This window comes from Papio anubis, chromosome 3 (genome assembly GCF_008728515.1).
Source record: "Papio anubis isolate 15944 chromosome 3, Panubis1.0, whole genome shotgun sequence".
NCBI lineage: Eukaryota > Metazoa > Chordata > Mammalia > Primates > Cercopithecidae > Papio > Papio anubis.
This window is the reverse complement of record NC_044978.1, coordinates 122,262,693-122,280,793: the sequence shown is the minus strand read 5'-3', so window position 1 is coordinate 122,280,793 and position 18,101 is coordinate 122,262,693. Positions and strand designations below refer to the sequence as shown.

Genomic DNA, 18,101 nt, shown 5'->3' with positions numbered 1-18,101 from the left:
CCTGAGCCCTTTCCTTCTATGTCAGGTAAGGGCTCCCCAAGGCTCAGTTCTGGGATCCTTATTGTTCTCCCTCAATAACTTCACCCAAGATGATCTCAGCCTTGTCATTGAGTGCATTTGCCATCTCAAAGGTAGTAATGCCAAATTTAACTATCTAATCCAGATTTCTCCTCTAAGCTCCAGAAACACATAGCTGGCTGTCGAATGGTAGCTCTACATGGCTGTCAGATAACCCAAACTCAGTATGCTCTTCCTTCTAGTGTTAGTATCTCAGCAAAAGGCAACAAAAGAGGTGCCAGCTCCTTAACTGGTCTCCCTGGAGTCACTATTAGTTCCTTCTAGACTATTCTACATGCCTCAGTGGATGAGCCAGTGTCATTTTCGAAAACTCAAATTTGCTTAATATCCTTCAGTGGTTTCCCACATCCCTTAGAGGGAAGTATGACCTATAAAGCTCTGGCCTCTACCTATTTCTCCAGCCTCATCTCCTGCTACTCTTCCCCTTCCCTCCCTTTCTGGGATCTAGCCAGACTGGCCTTCTTTCAGTCTCCTGACCAGCTCTCTACTCCATGATCTCTAGTGCCTCAGGGCTGATTTATTCAGCAAATATTCACTGAGTACATATTATATAATAGACATTGTTCTAGTAATAGGAATTCATCTGTGGACAAAACAGAAAAATATGATCTCAGGATTCTAAGGAAGATAGTAAGCAAAATAAATAAAAAATAATATAGCACGCTAAAAGGTAACAGGTGATAAGGAGAAAAATTAGGTAGAGAAAGGGTAATGCTAGAAAGAGGTTCAGCTGGAAATTCTAAATAATATGGTCATGGGTGTAAATTGGTGCAGTCATTATGTAAAACAGTATGGAGCATCCTCAAAAAATTAAAAATAGAACTATGACATGACCCAGCAATCCTTATTCCTGGTATACACCCAAACAAGGGGAAATCAGCATCTTGTAGAGATATCTGCACTCCTATGTTCATTGTAATATTATTCACAATAGTTAAGATTTGGAAACAACCAGTGTCCATCAATGGATTAATCAATAAAGAAAATGTGGTGTATTTTCTTTATTGTGGTGTGAAATAGTCAGTCTTAAAAAAAAATAAGGACATCTTGCCATTTGTGACAACATGGATGAACCTAGAGAACATTATACTATGTGAAATAAGCCAGACACAGAAAAATACTGCACAATTTCACTTATATATGGAATCAAAAAAGCTGGATTCAGGCAGGAGCAAAAAATTCCAAAAGCCAGATACATAGAAACAAAGAGAACAGTGGTTACCAGGGGTGACAAGGATGGGGATATGGGGAAATGTAAGTCAAAAGGTACAAAGTTGCAATAATATTATGTACTGGACATTTCCTAAGAGAGTAGATTTCAGATACTCTTATACATACACACACATGTGCATGCAGGTAACTATGTGAGGAGATAGGTATGTTAAGTTTTTTGACTGTAGTAATCATTTCACTATGTGTATCAAAACGCAATGTTTTACACCTTAAATATATACCATAAAGAGAGAGAAAGGAAGAAACTCAGTCATGGAAGGCCTCAGTGAGAGGAAAACACCCAAAGGCTTGAAGAAGGCAATGGAGTAAGACATGTGGCTATGTGGAGAGGAAGCCCTCCAGGAAGAGGAAATGGCAAAGACAAAAGGTCTGGGGTAAGAGTGTGCACAATACATTAGAGGAACGGCCAGTTGGCCAGGATGGCTGGAGAACAGTGAAGGAGATAAGATCAGAGAGGTAACTTGGGACCAGATCCCATAAAACCTTACCTGTACTGTCAGGACTTTAGGGTTTATTTAAACTGTGGAGTGTTTTGAAAAAGTGAGTGGAGTTTGCTGTGTTAAGAAGAGACTGCAGGGTGGCTGCAGGGGACTTTGTTAAGAGGCTATTTCAATAATTTAGACAAGTGATGATAATGGTTCTGACCAGGGCTTTTGTCAGGTGGGCAGTGAAAATAATTGGATTTTTAATATATTTTAAAGGGGAGGCCTAAAATCCTAGATGACAGTGCCAGAATAAGAGAAGTTTCAAGGATATTGTTAACATTTGGGTGTAAGTACCTAGAACAGAGAGGCTAACAAAGTTTTTCTGTAAACAGCCAGATAGTAAATATTTCAGACTTTGTCGGCCACATGGAGTACATGTACAGATACATGCTGGTAGGTCTGATGCACAGATATAAGTATGATGATAGACGCTTGCATAAGTTCTCTTCTGATTTCCTCTGTTTCCTCACTCCAACAGGACAGAAAGGTCACCAGTTGAAGGTGACAACAAGGGAGAAGCATCAAGTTTGTGGGAAGAAATGAAATAGGCAAGAGGAAGAAAAGGCGTACGATAAAATACAACAGCCCTTCATGCTAAAAACTCTCAATAAACTAGGTATTGGTGAAACATATGTCAAAATAATAAGAGCTACTTGTGACAAACCCATAGCCAATATGATACTGAATGGGCAAAAGCTGGAAGCATTCCCTTTGAAAACCAGCACAAGACAAGGATGCCACCTCTCACCACTCCTATTCAACAGAGTATTGGAAGTTCTGGCCAGGGCAATCAGGCAAGGGAAAGAAATAAAGGGTATTCAAATAGGAAGAGGCGAAATGAAATTGTCTCTGTTTGCAGATGACATGATTGTATATTTAGAAAACCTCATAATCTCAGCACAAAATATCCTTAAGCTGATAAGCAACTTCTGCAAAGTCTCAGGATACAAAATCAGTGTGCAAAAGTCACAAGCATTCCTAGACACAAATAATAGACAAACAGAGAGCCAAATCATCAGTGAACTCCCATTCACAACTGCTACAAAGAGAATAAAATACCTAGGAATCCAGCTTACAAGGGATGTGAAGGACCTCTTTAAGGAGAACTACAAACCACTGCTCAAGGAACACCAGCAAATGGAAAAATATTCCATGCTCATGGATAGGAAGAATCAATATTGTGAAAATGGCCATAGTGCCCAAAGTAATTTACAGATTCAATACTCTTCCCATCAAGCTACAACTGACTTTCTTCACAGAATTAGAAAAAAACTACATTAAATTTCATATGGAACCATAAAAGTCAAGAAAATCCTACGCAAAAAGAACAAAGTTGGAGGCATCACGCTACCTGACTTGAAACTATACTACAAGGCTACAGTAACTGAAACAGCATAGTACTGGTACCAAAACAGATATATAGACCAATGGAACAGAGCAAAGGCCTCAGAAATAACACCACACATCTACAACCATCTGATCTTTGACAAACTTGACAAAAACAAGCAATGGATTCTTTATTTAATAAATAGTGTTGGGAAAACTGGCTAGCCATATGCAGAAAACTGAAACTGGACCACTTCCTTACTTACACCTTATACAAAAATTAACTTAAGATGGATTAAACACTTAAACGTAAGACCTAAAACCATAAAAACCCTAGAAGAAAACCTAGGCAATACCATTCAGGACACAGGCATGGGCAAGGACTTCATGACTAAAACACCAAAAGTAATGACAACAAAAGTCAAAATTGACAAGTGGGATCTAACTAAACTAAAGACCTTCTGCACAGCAAAACAAACTATCATGAGAGTGAACAAGCAATCTGTAGAATGGGAGAAAATGTTTGCAATCTATCCATCTGACAAAGGGCTAATATCCAGAATCTACAAGGAACTTAAAGAAATTTACAAGGAAAAAACAACCCCAACAAAAAGTGGGCAAAGGATATGAACAGACACTTCTCAAAAGAAAACATTTATACCGTTTTGCGCCAGTTAGAATGGTGATCATTAAAAAGTCAGGAAATAACAGATGCTGGAGAGGATGTGGAGAAATAGGAATGCTTTTACACTGATGGTGGGAGTGTAAGTTAGTTCAACCATTGTGGAAGACAGTGTGGTGATTCCCAAGAATCTAGAACCAGAAATACCATTTGACCCAGCAATCCCATTACGGGGTATATACTCAAAGGATTATAAATCATTCTACTAGAAAGACACATGCACACGTATGTTTATTGCAGCACTAATCACAACAGCAAAGACTTGGAAGCAACCCAAATGCCCATCAATGATAGACTGGATAAAGAAACTGTGGCACATATACACCATGGAATACTATGCATCCATAAAAACGGATGAGTTCATGCCCTTTGCAGGGACATGGATGAAGCTGGAAACCATCATTCTCAGCAAACTAACACAGGAACAGAAAACTAAACACCACATCTTCTCTCTCATAAGTGGGAGTTGAACAATGAGAACACATGGACACAGGGAGGGAGACATCACACACCGGGGCCTGTCAGGAGGTGGGGTGTTAGGGGAGGGGTAGCATTAGGAGAAATACCTAATGTAGATGATGGGTTGAGGGGTGCAGCAAACCACCATGGCACATGTATACCTATGTAAGAAACCTGAATGTTCTGCACATATATCCCAGAACTTAAAGTATAATCATTATTTTTTTTTTTTTAAAAAAAAGCATACAAAAATAGGTGAGAGGAATGAGATAATGTATGAATGAGGGAACCATTGTATTACACTTTTCTTGGAAGTCCTAAGGACCAATTTGAGATGAGTGATAATGAATTCTACAGCTTTCTGGCCTTGGCATTCCTAGACACACTGCCAGAACACCCTCTCCTTTTTCCTCTCCTCCTTAGGTTTCAACTGAATCACCGCTTTCTCTAGAAAGCTTTCCCTCTTTCTCTTACCTCCAAGGATAGTTAGGTCCCTTGTCATCTCTTCCTGTTACACTTTGTGCTTTTCTCTCACAGTGTTTAGCACGGTCTGAAATTTTATTTAAATGTGTGACTGACTGACTGAAGTCCGCTTTACCCACTGCAGGTTCCACGGTCCATCTCACCATTGCCTACCCAGTGCTAGCCAAGCTCCTGACACATATATATGTCAAAGAATGGTGAATGAGTGACATTTTGATTTTTTACCCTTCCAACAGAGTCCATCTGCCCATTCCCTACTTTCTGTTGAAGGTACCCCAGTGGTAGATTTGAGAGGGTTGGGCTGTTGGAAGAACTTGGAGACCTCATAACCCTGTTTCAACAGCTTTGAGATAACCATGAGCTGTATCACATGCTCATTTTCCTGACTCAGGGAAACAGATTTTTCTTGTTGATGCTGATATTACTAGAATCCATCATAGTGCCAGGCACATGAGAAAACATTACAGGAATAAATAATGAACATGAGATTATTTTATTATTTATAAGGTTAAAATATATGACAGGCCTCCCCAAAATAGTCACAATATGAGACACAATTATTTTGCATTAAGTCCAATTTCCCTGTATCAGTCTTGATTTTGTATGTGTGTTGTAATTCTATTGCATCCATATGGAGCCATATAGGGGATCCAAGGTTAGGCCTGGGGGAAAGTCACCCTGGGAATACTGGGGTATCTGCAAGTAATAATCTCCCTGATGTGAGGCAAGGACCCCCAACTCCAAAGCCTCAGTATCCTCAACAACATTCTTCCTCTGCCACCTCCCACATTTATGCCACACAGGGCCTGAGGACAGCATTGGTGTCCTCCTTGATCCTTTTAGCCAGTTTCAAGTTATTGTTCCTCTCTCCCTTTAAAAAATCCAGAACCTACCCTGGAGAAACTCTTCTTATACATGTGTACCAAGAGACATATATAAGAATTTTCTTTATAATAGAAAGTCAAAGGGAGTGGTTAAATACATCGTGGAATTTTCCTACAATGAATACCTTAATGCAGTGAGCAACAAACTACAGCTACATGAATCAATACAAATGAATCAACAGATGATTCACTGAGTTAAAAAAAAAGAGTAGCAGAGAGAATTCATGCAGTATGAAACTTACAGTAGTTCCCTTCTCATCCATGGGTTTGCTTTCCTCAGTTTCAGTTACCCAAGGCCTACCATAGTCCAAAAACATTAAACAAAAAAATTCCAGAAATAAACAATTCATAAGTTTTAAATCATGCACCATTTTTACTAGCATGATGGAATCTTGTGCCTTTCTGCTCCATCCTGCCTGGAACACGAATCGTCCCTTTGTTCAGCATCTCCACATTGTATATGCTACCCACCTGTTAGTAACTGTCTTGGTTAGCAGACTGAAAAAACATTGCACATACAGTGTTTGCTATTATGTGTGGTTTCAGGCATCCACTGGGGCTCTTGGAACATATACTCCAATGATAAAGGGGACTATTGTCTAGAGTTCAAAAACTTGCAAAACCATGTAGAAGTATACATGAGGTATAAACATAAACCAAACCAATGAATAATAAATACAAATATTAGGTTAATGGTGACCCTAGTAGGGAAGAGAGAGGGAGTATGATTGGATAGGGGCATTGAGGGTATTGAAGGAGTACTGTAATGTTCTGTTTCTTGAGTTTCTTAAGGTGGGTGGTGGATCTGCTATATGATATATATATAGTCTTCTGAGTATCTGAAATATTGCATAATTTTTAAAAATTTAAATGAATTAAAATTCTCCAGCATATCCCATCAGATTATTTTCCCATTGTTCTTTCTTACTGCAGCAAACTACCATTTTTCTGGTCACCTTCCTTCCTTCATTTGGCTAACTATGGTGCTTCCTGGCATTGTTACTGCCATGAATCTTTGGGACTTAAAAATCCACTCAGATGAACTACCGACTACCCAAGACTCCCAGTTCCTTGACTCCCTCACCTCCAAACAGCTTGTTCACTACCCTGCTACAGCTACCTACTCTTCATAGTCCCATTATGCACCAGCGCCAAAAATCTCATTTCCAACACCTCGCTCTCTACCACCTTATGTCTTTCCAGCTCCTCTCTTCTTTTCCTCCTACTCCTTAATTGTTCAACCACACCAGGACCTCCCGACCACATTAGCAGAATGCACGGGAAAGGGAGCATGTGCACTCTCATGGTGGGAATGGACATACATAGTTACATGTTCACAAACACGCTGGAAGACAATTCGGCAGTTTCTTAAAAGTTAAACATACATCTGTCATATGATCCAGTCACTCCATTTTTAGGTATTTACATAAGAAAATAGAAAGCACATGTTTATATAAAGTTCATACATACAGGTTCATAGAAGCTTTATTTATCATAGCCCCAAACTGGACACAACTGAAATGTTCATCAGTTGATCACTGATAAACAAACTGTAGTACATCCATACCGGGAAGTACAACCCAGCAATAACAGGAACAAATACTGATACATCCGACACAGATGAGTCAAAATAATCATGGTGAGTGAGATGAGCCAGAGAGAGAGAATTCACACTGTATGATGTCATTTTTAAAAAAACTCTAGAAAATGCAAACTCATCTACAGTGGCAGAAAACAGATCGTGGTTATCTGCAGAAAGGGAAGGGATGATGCGAGGGAGGAACTACAAAGGCGCACGAGGAATCTTTTTGGAAATGGATATGTTCCCTATCTTGTCACTATCTTGACTGTGGTGATACAAGTGTATACACAGGTAAGAATTTATCAAATTGTATAGTTTAAATATGTACAGTTTTATGTCGATAATATGACAATTTAAAGGCAGTTCCACACTGCCTGATCTGCGGCTAGCTGTAACCCTCTAGTATATTTACTCTTTTCCACTGTCTGAGATGGCCCTGTTTCTTTGCTCCTCTCTTCCCAAACCTCGACATTCTTCACTTTCAGCAGATGTAGGGCTTTTCATTTCACAGGGAGAATAGTTTCAATCAGATATCCACGTTGTCATCCTTACCCTCCCAGTCTCCCAATTCTCCTCTCACCTGCTTCCATTGATTCTCTGCCTGCCTCTTCAGTGGATGAACTCTCTGTGCTTCCAGCTATGGCCAGCCCTTCCCTCATGCCCTGGATCTACTCCCCTCCTCTACTCAAGGACCTGGCTCTGCAAGCTTTCCCTCTATCCCCTGCATCATCACATTTCCCCTCAACTGGATTATTCCCACCAGCATACAAGTATGCCAAAATAAAGCAAATAAAACCTGCTGTTTATTTGACTCCTCATCTGTTTCGAGTTATTGCCCCTTTGCTCTGGCATCCTCTATAGAAACTCCGCAAGCACTGTTTATCCCTGCTGTCTCTACTTTCTCACCTCTCTCTCAAGCTCACCCCAATTAGGCTTGTATCCCCTTTGGTCCACCAAACCTGCTCTTGGCGAAGTCCACCAATGACCTCAGTACTGCCAAATCCAATAGCCAATTCTCCGTCTTTTATTTAAAAGCCACATATAGTCTTCTCTTAATGTTAATGTCAGATTCTGTCTTGGGCATTTTATCTCAGCAATGTTTTCTCTATACTTTGCACAGCTCCTAGAAAGGTGACTCTAGACTATAAACTGCCTGAGAGCACAGATTACTTTCAATCCTCTGAGAGCACAGATTACTTTCAATCCTCTGAGAGCACAGATTACTTTCAATTCTCTGCTCTGATGTAGTGCTATCACTTCAACACCTCGACCAGAGCAAAACACATGAGAAGAACTGAATAAATATGAATGAATGAATGAATGAATGAACAAATGAATGAATGAATGAATGAATGAATATACAGCACAACACGGTCTCAGGTCTGAGGTGAATATGGGCTGATGTACGGCTGAGTATCACTATTCATGATTGTTATGCTCTATACAGTCTCCACAAACAATGAATTAGTGGATATTGAGCCATAGCTACTAGAAGAAATATAGGATTAGGTTCCTATGAGCCTCTGTTCACAACATTTATATCAACCAATTAACATATAACCTTGTTTTATGTCTGTTTCTGTGTAAATACCCCTTATTTAATATATATTGTTGATTCATTTATATCAAACTCATGGTTATCATAAGGCACATTACAACCTTCTGATGCTTAGAAATACTAGAAAGTACTTCGGCATTATACTTGGGAGCCATTCTAAATGTAGAAATCATCAACAAAAGGCACAAAAATGCAAAAACCATGGCACTAAATAGACAGTGCACAGGACGCTTGTTTGTAGCATGAGAACCACAACAAGAAGGCAGAGTATCACCAGCTGGGGATGTGTGTGTTTGACCTCAGCTGGGGATGTGTGTGTTAAGTGACTCAAATGTTTGGCCACTCTGCTGTGCATGTCCATGAATGACTATGAAAGCACCATATTGATTTGGGGGTTACAAATAAATTTTAGTGAGTAGGAGAATTCACAAATAAGGAATCAACAAATAATGAGGATTTATATTTTCCTACCTTTCCGGGGCATGTGCAGTGCAGGCCAAAGGCTTCTCTCCTGGGTCAACCCATGGCTGGGTGGGCTGCACTGTGCAAGGGATCAGGTAGATGGTGTACTCTCCCGAGTAGTCCTTCCTGGAAACATGCAGAGCAGACTGTGATCATAGGGAACAACTGACAGGCTGCTGGCTTACCCAGAAAGACACGGCCTTCACTAAACAGTTTTCAGGTGGTATTTGTGTCCAGCATCTAAGAACCTTACAAGTCTGCAAACACCATTTTTGGGAACTCATCTCCAATTATCCTAACCTTCAGAGGTGTTAAATGGAGCTACTTTCAAGTATTCAGGTCCTTCTCATGAGGAAAGCTAAGAAAGGCACGCTACATATGAAAACGTAGAAGGCTCAGGTGATGACAGAACAGAATTGGTCATTTCCTCTGGATTTCATGAGACTTGTTTGACAATTTCTGTTTAGTGTTTCTTGTTGACAGATACCCTATTCAATGCATTCCCAAATGGAAAAGCTTTTATTTCTGAAGACGTGACAGTGTCAGGTGCTACTGTGACACAGGAGGAAGCAAATGCCTCAGGATTCCAGGACACCACTCCAGAGCATATGGAAGCAGCACCCTGCAGAACGCCCCTGCACCCGTTTCACTCGCACTCAATTTGGAGGTTCCCCTTTCAAACTCTATAGCCTCATCCCTTTATAAAGTCGAAGAACAAGATCACTTCTCATTAGAGACCACTCATGGGGACTTGGGGACTTCCCTGTTTATGCGGGGCCCAGGATTCTCCAGTTCATGACTCTGTGAACAGGAAGCCTTTGGACCTCTCTCCTACTTCATCTCCCACACTTCTCACTGGGTGGCAGCTCCAGCCCTGTCAGGTGGCCTGGAAGGCAGCCAAGCATTCAGAAGCTTCAGGAACCTTCTTCAAGGGCCTTGGGAGTCTGTCATCCATTGAATGGAGAGAGCAGGGCTGTGAATCTTCATGATAACTGTTTGTGAGGGATCTGTGAACAGTTCTCATAAATACTGTGCTTGTTTTGACCATTTTGGGATACTTATCTATTTATTAGTAAAGTGACAGCAAAGATTTGGTTAAAAACAATAAAAAAACTTTTATGTCACATTCTGGGGTCAGTGTAGTGGACTGGCACAGGCTGGAAACTGGGAACCAGTAGAACTTCAGCTTGCCTCTGCCATGGCTGTATGATTTTAACAAACCATGCAGACTTTCAGGGCGTAAGCTCCTTCTACTCTTCTTTCTTTCTCTGCTGTTTACTCTCCTATTTTCTAAGCTCCTTCCTAATCTAAAAGTCTGTATGTCTGCAGTTTTCTATCAAATCTTGGATCAGCAGGAAATGAGACTTTGTATACCATATTTAAATTACATGGAAACTGACATCTATAATGTGGATAGTAATGCTTCATTAATACAAATATTCAAATAGGCAGAACAATCCATGCCTGGCCAGATCGTGTCTAGCTCTACTCAAACCCTGTAGGGGCTCTCCTTGCGCTAGAGAGTAGAAGCCAGTGGCCGAACACTGGTTTACAGGGCCCCACCCCGTGACCCTACCCTGACTTCTTACTTCTTTAGCATTATTGTCTATTACTCTCTTCCCTGCTCACTTCATGCCAACCATATGGGCATCCTTGTTCTCCAAGCATGCCCAAATGTTGCCATTTTAGGAACTTTACCAGGAACCCTGTTCTCCATGTTTCTGCATAGCCAACTCCCTCACCTCCTTCAAGTCTTTGCTCAAATAAGCTCTACTGGGAACATTCTAATTAAAATTATAATGTCTCTCCATTCCCGCTTCCCCTTACCCTGCTCCATACCTTTCATTTTCCCATAGTGCATATCACCTTCTGACATATGTTATACTTTGCTTATTGTGTCTACTGCTTTGTGTCTCCTTACTTTAAGTCCTATACTTAGGGATCTTTATTTTGTTTACCAATATATTCAAGGTACCTAGAACCTTCTCTGACACACAGTAAACATTCCATAAATACTTGTTGAACAAGCGAATGCAAGACAAATAGCATAGCCTCCCAAGCCTTCGGTCCTACTTTTCCCCATTCCTAAATACTACTTAGGTCCATTTCCTCACTATCCCTTCAAACATGCCAAACACAGTCTTAGGTACATATCTTTAATCCTGCAGCTCTTTTCATCTCCTTACTAGAATCTAAGCATTTCCCATATCACAACATGGACCATAAGTTGTCTCACCTCTTTCAGGAATCCTTATACAACTCCCTAGCCTCTGGCTCTCTCTTCCCTGAACTATGGTCTTCATATTACCCTGTATCTCACACAGTGTGCTTAGCATGGAGTGCTTGGTGGGGTTCTTCATTTTGTCATTTATCTATGCATTTTGTCTCTTCACCTCAAAGGTAAGCTGCTAAAAGGTGCTTGCTCAGAACCTACCACATGCTAAAACCTGTGGTTCTGGGGATTTAAGATGAATCATATGTGTCTTCTACTCTGGAGAAGCTCATAATCCAGTGAAAATCTGGGACCAGCAGATAGACCATCATAAGATAATGACATGTGTTACAGCAGAAGCTGCAACAGAGTAGGAACCAGGAGGAGGGAGCTGCTAGTACTGTATGGGAAGCCAGGGAACCTGTCACAAAGGGGTCAGTATTTGAGCTGGGCTCGGTCTCAGAGGAGTTAGTTATACAAGGGGAAAAGAGGAAGAAGGCCTAAGGGAATTGCAAAAGCATGGAGGTATGGATGGGCTGGTGGGTTCAGGGATTGGTGAGATATCTAATGTGGCTAAAAGCCTGGGTTTGAGATAAAACTAGAGGGGAGGCTGGGCCTTGGATGCTGCAGAAGGAGGGTGGGCTTCATTCAAGTGGCAATGAAGATGTCAGCAGAGTACTTAAAGGAAGACAGTTTCCCTGTCTGTAAACTGGGACAAAGTACATGAAGCACAGTCCTTGAAGGTTATTATACATCGATTTCAAAAGAATCACTATACAACAAAAAATCTGATATAAGATCAAAAATTTTAAGATAAGAAAAAATTTTTTTGAAAATGATTCTCAAGACAATTTGAAGTAAGATTTTAATGCTAAATATGGCTCTTACTCTCATTATCTACAAAATGGGGATAAAATATTTATGATAGATTCCTGGTTGCCCACTTATCCTTTTTATAGTGGTTTTAATTTTGTTTTTTTCCATTCTTCCCTTTTCTAAATGGGGGATATTTTACTATTTGTTAAAATTCCTATTCTACCTCTATACTAGGTGTGTGAGAGGAATAAATCTTGTAAAAGACACATGGACTTAATCAGAGATACTATATTTTTTACAGGTTGTTGTAATTGAAATGAAATTTATTTATTTGATAAAGATTTTAGTTAGACACATTTCCTGACTTCCCTTCTAGGCAGGTGTGCCATGTGACTAAGTTCCCCACCATAGGATGTGGGTGGAAGTGATGTGTGCCCCTTCTGGTCTCACTCTTGGAATAAGTGTGAGCATTTCTTATTTATATATCAGAAGTTGATCTGAGCAAGATTTGTTTCTTTCTTTATTTGCTAGAGTGTCATTTCTTTTAATTAATTCATTAATTTTTTTTTTTTTTTTTTTAAGAGATAGGATCGCTTTCTGTTGCCCAGGCTGGAGTGCAGTGGCTATTTGTAGGTGCGATCATGGCTCACCGCAACTTTGCACTCCTGAGCTCAAGCGATCTTCCTGAGTAGCTGGGCTACCAGCTAGCACCACCACTCCCAGCTGAGGTTTATTCCTATCAATTCCCCTTTTAAAATAAAAGTCTAGCCTTCAGATAAAAGCACTATTTCTCAAGCTCCTGAAAGAAATGGAAAACCACTCAGCTCTACCCATGGAGGACTCCATCACCGTATTTACCTGTTATAAGAGCTTGTGGCTCTCCAGAGTTGATGTGGAGAATCAAAAGTCTGAGCACTCCATAACAGCTGCAAGTCAAATTCAATTCCTCCTAGGTGGTCTGGAGTCAATATGAAAGATTTCACATCCGGGAGAGTGTGGTGCTCCATCACAAACTGTCCTATTTGAAGGGGAAACACATGCACTTATCGTACTTGTTGTAGAGCTTGAGTTTGATTGTACTTGGGGTAGAGCCCCACAAAAGCCTGAGAACTGAATTAATGTTCTTCTCTCAAACAACTAAGGTTAGCCCATTTTACCCCTTAGAATACATTCCACACTGGTGGGGATAGCATGGCATCTCACCCCAGCCCATTGTTCTACTTGTGATGGTCATCATAGTCATATGTATTTATTTATAAACAATAGGAATAATGCTTGTGGAAATGGTGCTAATGAGTATATTCACAGTAATAGGGGTCTTTATGTGACAATGAACACTCAATATACATAGCTTTAAATTCTAACCAACATGTTTCTTGGAGGTAGAAAAGTCTCGTAGTTTATAAATAGAAATTTCAGCATCAGATAAAAGTCACATTTAGGGCCATTCAAGTCCTTGGTAGAAGAGGATAATTATAAACATCATTAAAAGGGTAAATGCTATCAGCAAGATACCTCCACTCTTTAAAACTGCACTGAAATAGTGTCGCGAATAAATAAAAGTAGGGGGAATATTTTAGATCGAAAGAAACTAAAGCAATATAACAATCACAATGTAACATATGAATCATAACTGGAACTTCTTTCTTTTCATGTAAGCAGTTATAAAATAAACAAATATAAAAATAAGTGGAAAAGATGTTTATGGAACAATAAAGGAAATATGAATAGAGACTGGATATTACTGAATCAATGCTAAATATCTTAGAAGTGATCATGATGTTGTGACTGTATAAGAGAATGTCCTTGTTCTTAGGAGATGTCAACTGAAGTATTTTGGGTAACTTGACACAAAGTCTGCAACTTGTTTCTGAATGGTGTGACAAAAAAAGGTATGTATGCGTGTATGTGCACATGGATGTATAGCAAAATGTTAATCATTGTTGACTGTTTTTTATTGTTCTATTCTTTCGACTTTCTGTATGTGTGAAATGTTTCTTAATAAAAAGTTGGGAAAAAAATGGCATTGATATTACCTCTGAATTTGGCATGGGTCTTGAATTCAATGACAAGACGGCCATCCTCTCGAATGTAGATTCTTATTATCTGAAGCCTTGCAGAAAGCACACTGTCTGTCTGGATTCCTGGGCAGGAAAGCAGAGAGAAAATGTTAGGGCATGGAAAATTCCTCCCTGACAGCAACCACGTATAAGTTATCCCAAGGACACCTCCAGGTAGAGCTGCATATTTATTTGAATGTAACAAGATAACATTTATATGTCTATAGAAACATATGCCAATTAAAACTGTATGACAGTTCATTTCACTTGGTTCTTTTTTTTTTTTTTTCTTGTAACGGTTCCACAGTTCTCGAAATAGATTCTTCAAACCTGTAAATTCCACTTAGCCCAGATGCAGGGTTCAGCAAAAAAACGAATCTTAAAACTTCTTGCTATCAAACTTTATACCAGGGTATGGTTACAGCACATCTGCTTCCTACTATATTTTCTTTTCCTCACCAAGATACCTTTCTGGACTTAACAGAGGTATAAACAAAGTCCTGGTGGCTACATTTAGTACTCAAACCAAAGGAGAATTAAAGGCAAGCTTGTAGAAAGCCAGCATGACACAAGAAAGCTGTGGCTTTAATAAAGGAAACTGCAGTCATGGTCCCCAGTGAGTTCACAATGACCAAAACCAAAGGGTAACGTAAGGAGGAGAAACATGAAGTTGAACAAGACAAAACAAAAACAAGAGCTCAAGAGATTATCTGACCCAGAGTGGGAAAGCTGCCTGAAGTTATTTTCCCATGAGAAATACAAAGCAAAAACTGATTTGAGCCTAAGCCATTTCATAGAAGAAAGGACTACACTGCCAGCCCTCTGTATCTGATCTGTTCTACATCATGGATTCTGCATCTGTGGATTCACCCAACCTCAAATTGAAAATATTAGAATAAAAATGCATCTGCACTAAACATATAGATTTGTTTTTCTTGTCATTATTTCCTAAACAATATAGTATATAGTTGTTATATATATAGTATACACATGTAAAACAATATAGTATATAGTTGTTATACCTAAACAATATAGTGTAACAACTATTTATATAGCATATACATTGTATTAGGTGTTACAAGTAATCTAGAGATGATTTAAAGCATAAGGGAATATATGTATAGGTTATATGTAAATACTACACCATTTTATATGAGGGATTTGAGCATCCTCAGATCTTGGTGTCTGTGGGAGGTCCTGGAACCAAACCCTAACAGATATGAATGATGACTGTACTTTCAATTAGTAGAGATGAAGCTTTCTCAAAAGAAAACTCTTGTTTTTTTTTTTTTTAGTATGTTTGCCTCAGATAAAGCACATCACCCCTGGAGAGGAAAAGAGGGAGGACGGGAGCAGTAGAATTTAGAGGAAATGGGTTTGGTGAAATAGGTTTGGGGTAGTGTGTGAATTACAGGACACTAAAAATGAGAAAAAAAACAAACAAACAAGAAAACCAAAAATAACCAAGAACCACTGGAGATAGTGGAGGAGAAAATTGGGGAGTTTTAAGGAGCATCTATGTGGAAGCAGTAGGAGGAGGTGGGTGGGGAAACTGGGTGGGGGTGCGGTGTGGGCTCCCAGCTGAAGGGCTGCCTCCCACGTAGTTCTTGGGGGCTCCTCCCAGAGAGGACAGGAAGGGGGATGAGCCTGAGGGAAAGGTCATTTTGAACATTCAGCATCACAGCCCTTGACTTCAGAAGGTTAAAATTCCTTCTTTGAAGGATGCAATTAAAGAGCTGATGCTTTGCCAAATGAATAAATTGGGCTACTTGACATAAATATTTCAAGTGCTCTTGACACATTTTTCCATTTCCATGCATCTGACTTGAAGATCCTTTTGCTTTGTAAAAAACATGAACCACACCATTTTTCACTAGGAGAAAATGAAGATTATTTGGGTTATACTCCAAAAGAACACACACCCCTCTGAATCCCTCATGGGCAGTAGAGGACTCATCTGTCACTTGCTATCTTCTACTCTGGGACCTTAGCTATCTAGACTGAGATCTTCCAGCATCAGGACAGAAGGACATCATTCTTTTCAGGAACCCCAGATCTTCACTTTCCAGACTTGAGGTGGCCCCACTTTGTCTATGGGATAACAGGATGAGAAAAGCAGCTACTGTTAAAAGTCACTACTCTTCTTTTAATATTGCTTGAGTGAAGCCCTAACTAAATGGCTAGCTAAGGCATCAATGGGCATACCTGTTCTCCAGAGAACAGTGTCATAGAAGAAAGAAAACTCCATCTCGGTGTGGTGCTCCAAGGAGGCCCAGCCCCTGGGGGCCGTCACATAGATGTAGGACACATACAGAGGCACGTGCACTGTCAAGAAGGACTGAGCAGAGTCCCTCACCTGCCGAGGAAGCGGTAAGCACACAGAGTTATTTCTCCCCTGGTATGAAAAGGCACACTATCACCACATCTTGGTTCCACTTTCATTCACCCATGTAGTCGCACATTTATTCAATAATTATTAAGCAAGTGCCCATGATTGCAATTACTAATTAAAAAAAATAAAGGAAGTAATGGAATAGAAAGTGGCCAGAATGCTTCTTTAGACAGGGTCATGTGCAGAGGCTTCTGTAAGGAGGTGACATTTGAACAAAAATACTTTTGAAGTGGGAGAATGAGCTGTGTTCAGTTGCCAGAAGATTTGGCTGAAATTTTAGAATATCACATTTATTCCCAAGGATCAACCCGGTGGATGTGGGATCTACCATTCAGTACAAACTCCCTGTGTTGATTTGCCAGTGACCCGTAGGAGAGCCCAAGTCAGCCATCATCAGGAAGATGCCCACATCCGGACGCCTGGGAGGAACCTGTGCCTAATTCAGGATGTTTTAGTGAGTGCTCTAATCTCCTGCTCCAAGAACAAAGGGCCCGAGCGTTGAAATCATATCTAGGAAGCTCACCAATGGACAGCTCAGAGCTGCACGTACTTCAGTAATTTCCTGTCCCATGCAGCGCTTTGGAAAGAGTTTTGAAAAGGCAGCACATCACACTTCCAAGAGAACATTCCTTCTAAGGAGATTGTTTCCCTGCTTTTAATTTGGCCCGATCATTTTTATTTTACTACGTAATGAACAAAACTGGATGGAAAGGTAACAGAATGGTAGCAGAAGCTTTTATAGTGAAGATAGCTGTATATGTGTGTGTGAGTAGGGAGTTGGTTTACACATTTTAAAAATATTTTTATACTTTCTTCCATAAATATATATATTTATAACAAAAAAACTTAGTTTAAAACAATTTTATTTTATCATTGGCTAATTACTACAATATACTATGGGACTTATATTTTTCTTTTGTTTGAAAATACAGTATAGCCGGGCGTGGTGGCTCACGCCTGTAATCCCAGCACTTTGGGAGGCCGAGACGGGCGGATCACGAGGTCAGGAGATCGAGACCATCCTGGCTACCCCTGTGAAACCCCGTCTCTACTAAAAATACAAAAAATTAGCCGGGTGCGGTGGCGGGCGCCTGTAGTCCCAGCTACACGGGAGGCTGAGGCAGGAGAATGGCGTGAACCAGGGGGGCGGAGCTTGCAGTGAGTGGAGATTGAGCCACTGCACTCCAACCTGGGTGACAGAGTGAGACTCCGTTTCAAAAGAAAATACAGTATAAAGTGTTTCTATGGGTAATTAAGGAAAAAACCAAATGCTTTAATATTTTTCTACAGTTTTTTTTTTTTAATATTCAAAGTTGTCAGGGATTTAAAATTTGATGTCAGCTTTCTCAAAAGACTCAACTAACTCCACACTCATTGAAAAATTCCACT

At 40.1% G+C, this 18,101-nt stretch overlaps 1 protein-coding gene across 5 annotated transcripts in view; it reads right to left on the bottom strand.

Moving 5' to 3' along the window:
* The window catches only part of FRAS1 (Fraser extracellular matrix complex subunit 1), a 453,697-nt gene that overhangs the window by 10,171 nt on the left and 425,425 nt on the right, over positions 1-18,101 (bottom strand). For all 5 annotated transcript variants that reach the window (XM_031664538.1, XM_031664536.1, XM_031664537.1 and 2 more), the window contains 4 exons: positions 16,526-16,676; positions 14,297-14,404; positions 13,119-13,278; positions 9,242-9,358 (listed from right to left, as the gene is read on the bottom strand). In XM_031664538.1, the coding sequence (XP_031520398.1) occupies positions 9,242-9,358; positions 13,119-13,278; positions 14,297-14,404; positions 16,526-16,676 (536 nt within the window). The remainder of the gene's footprint in view (positions 1-9,241; positions 9,359-13,118; positions 13,279-14,296; positions 14,405-16,525; positions 16,677-18,101) is intronic.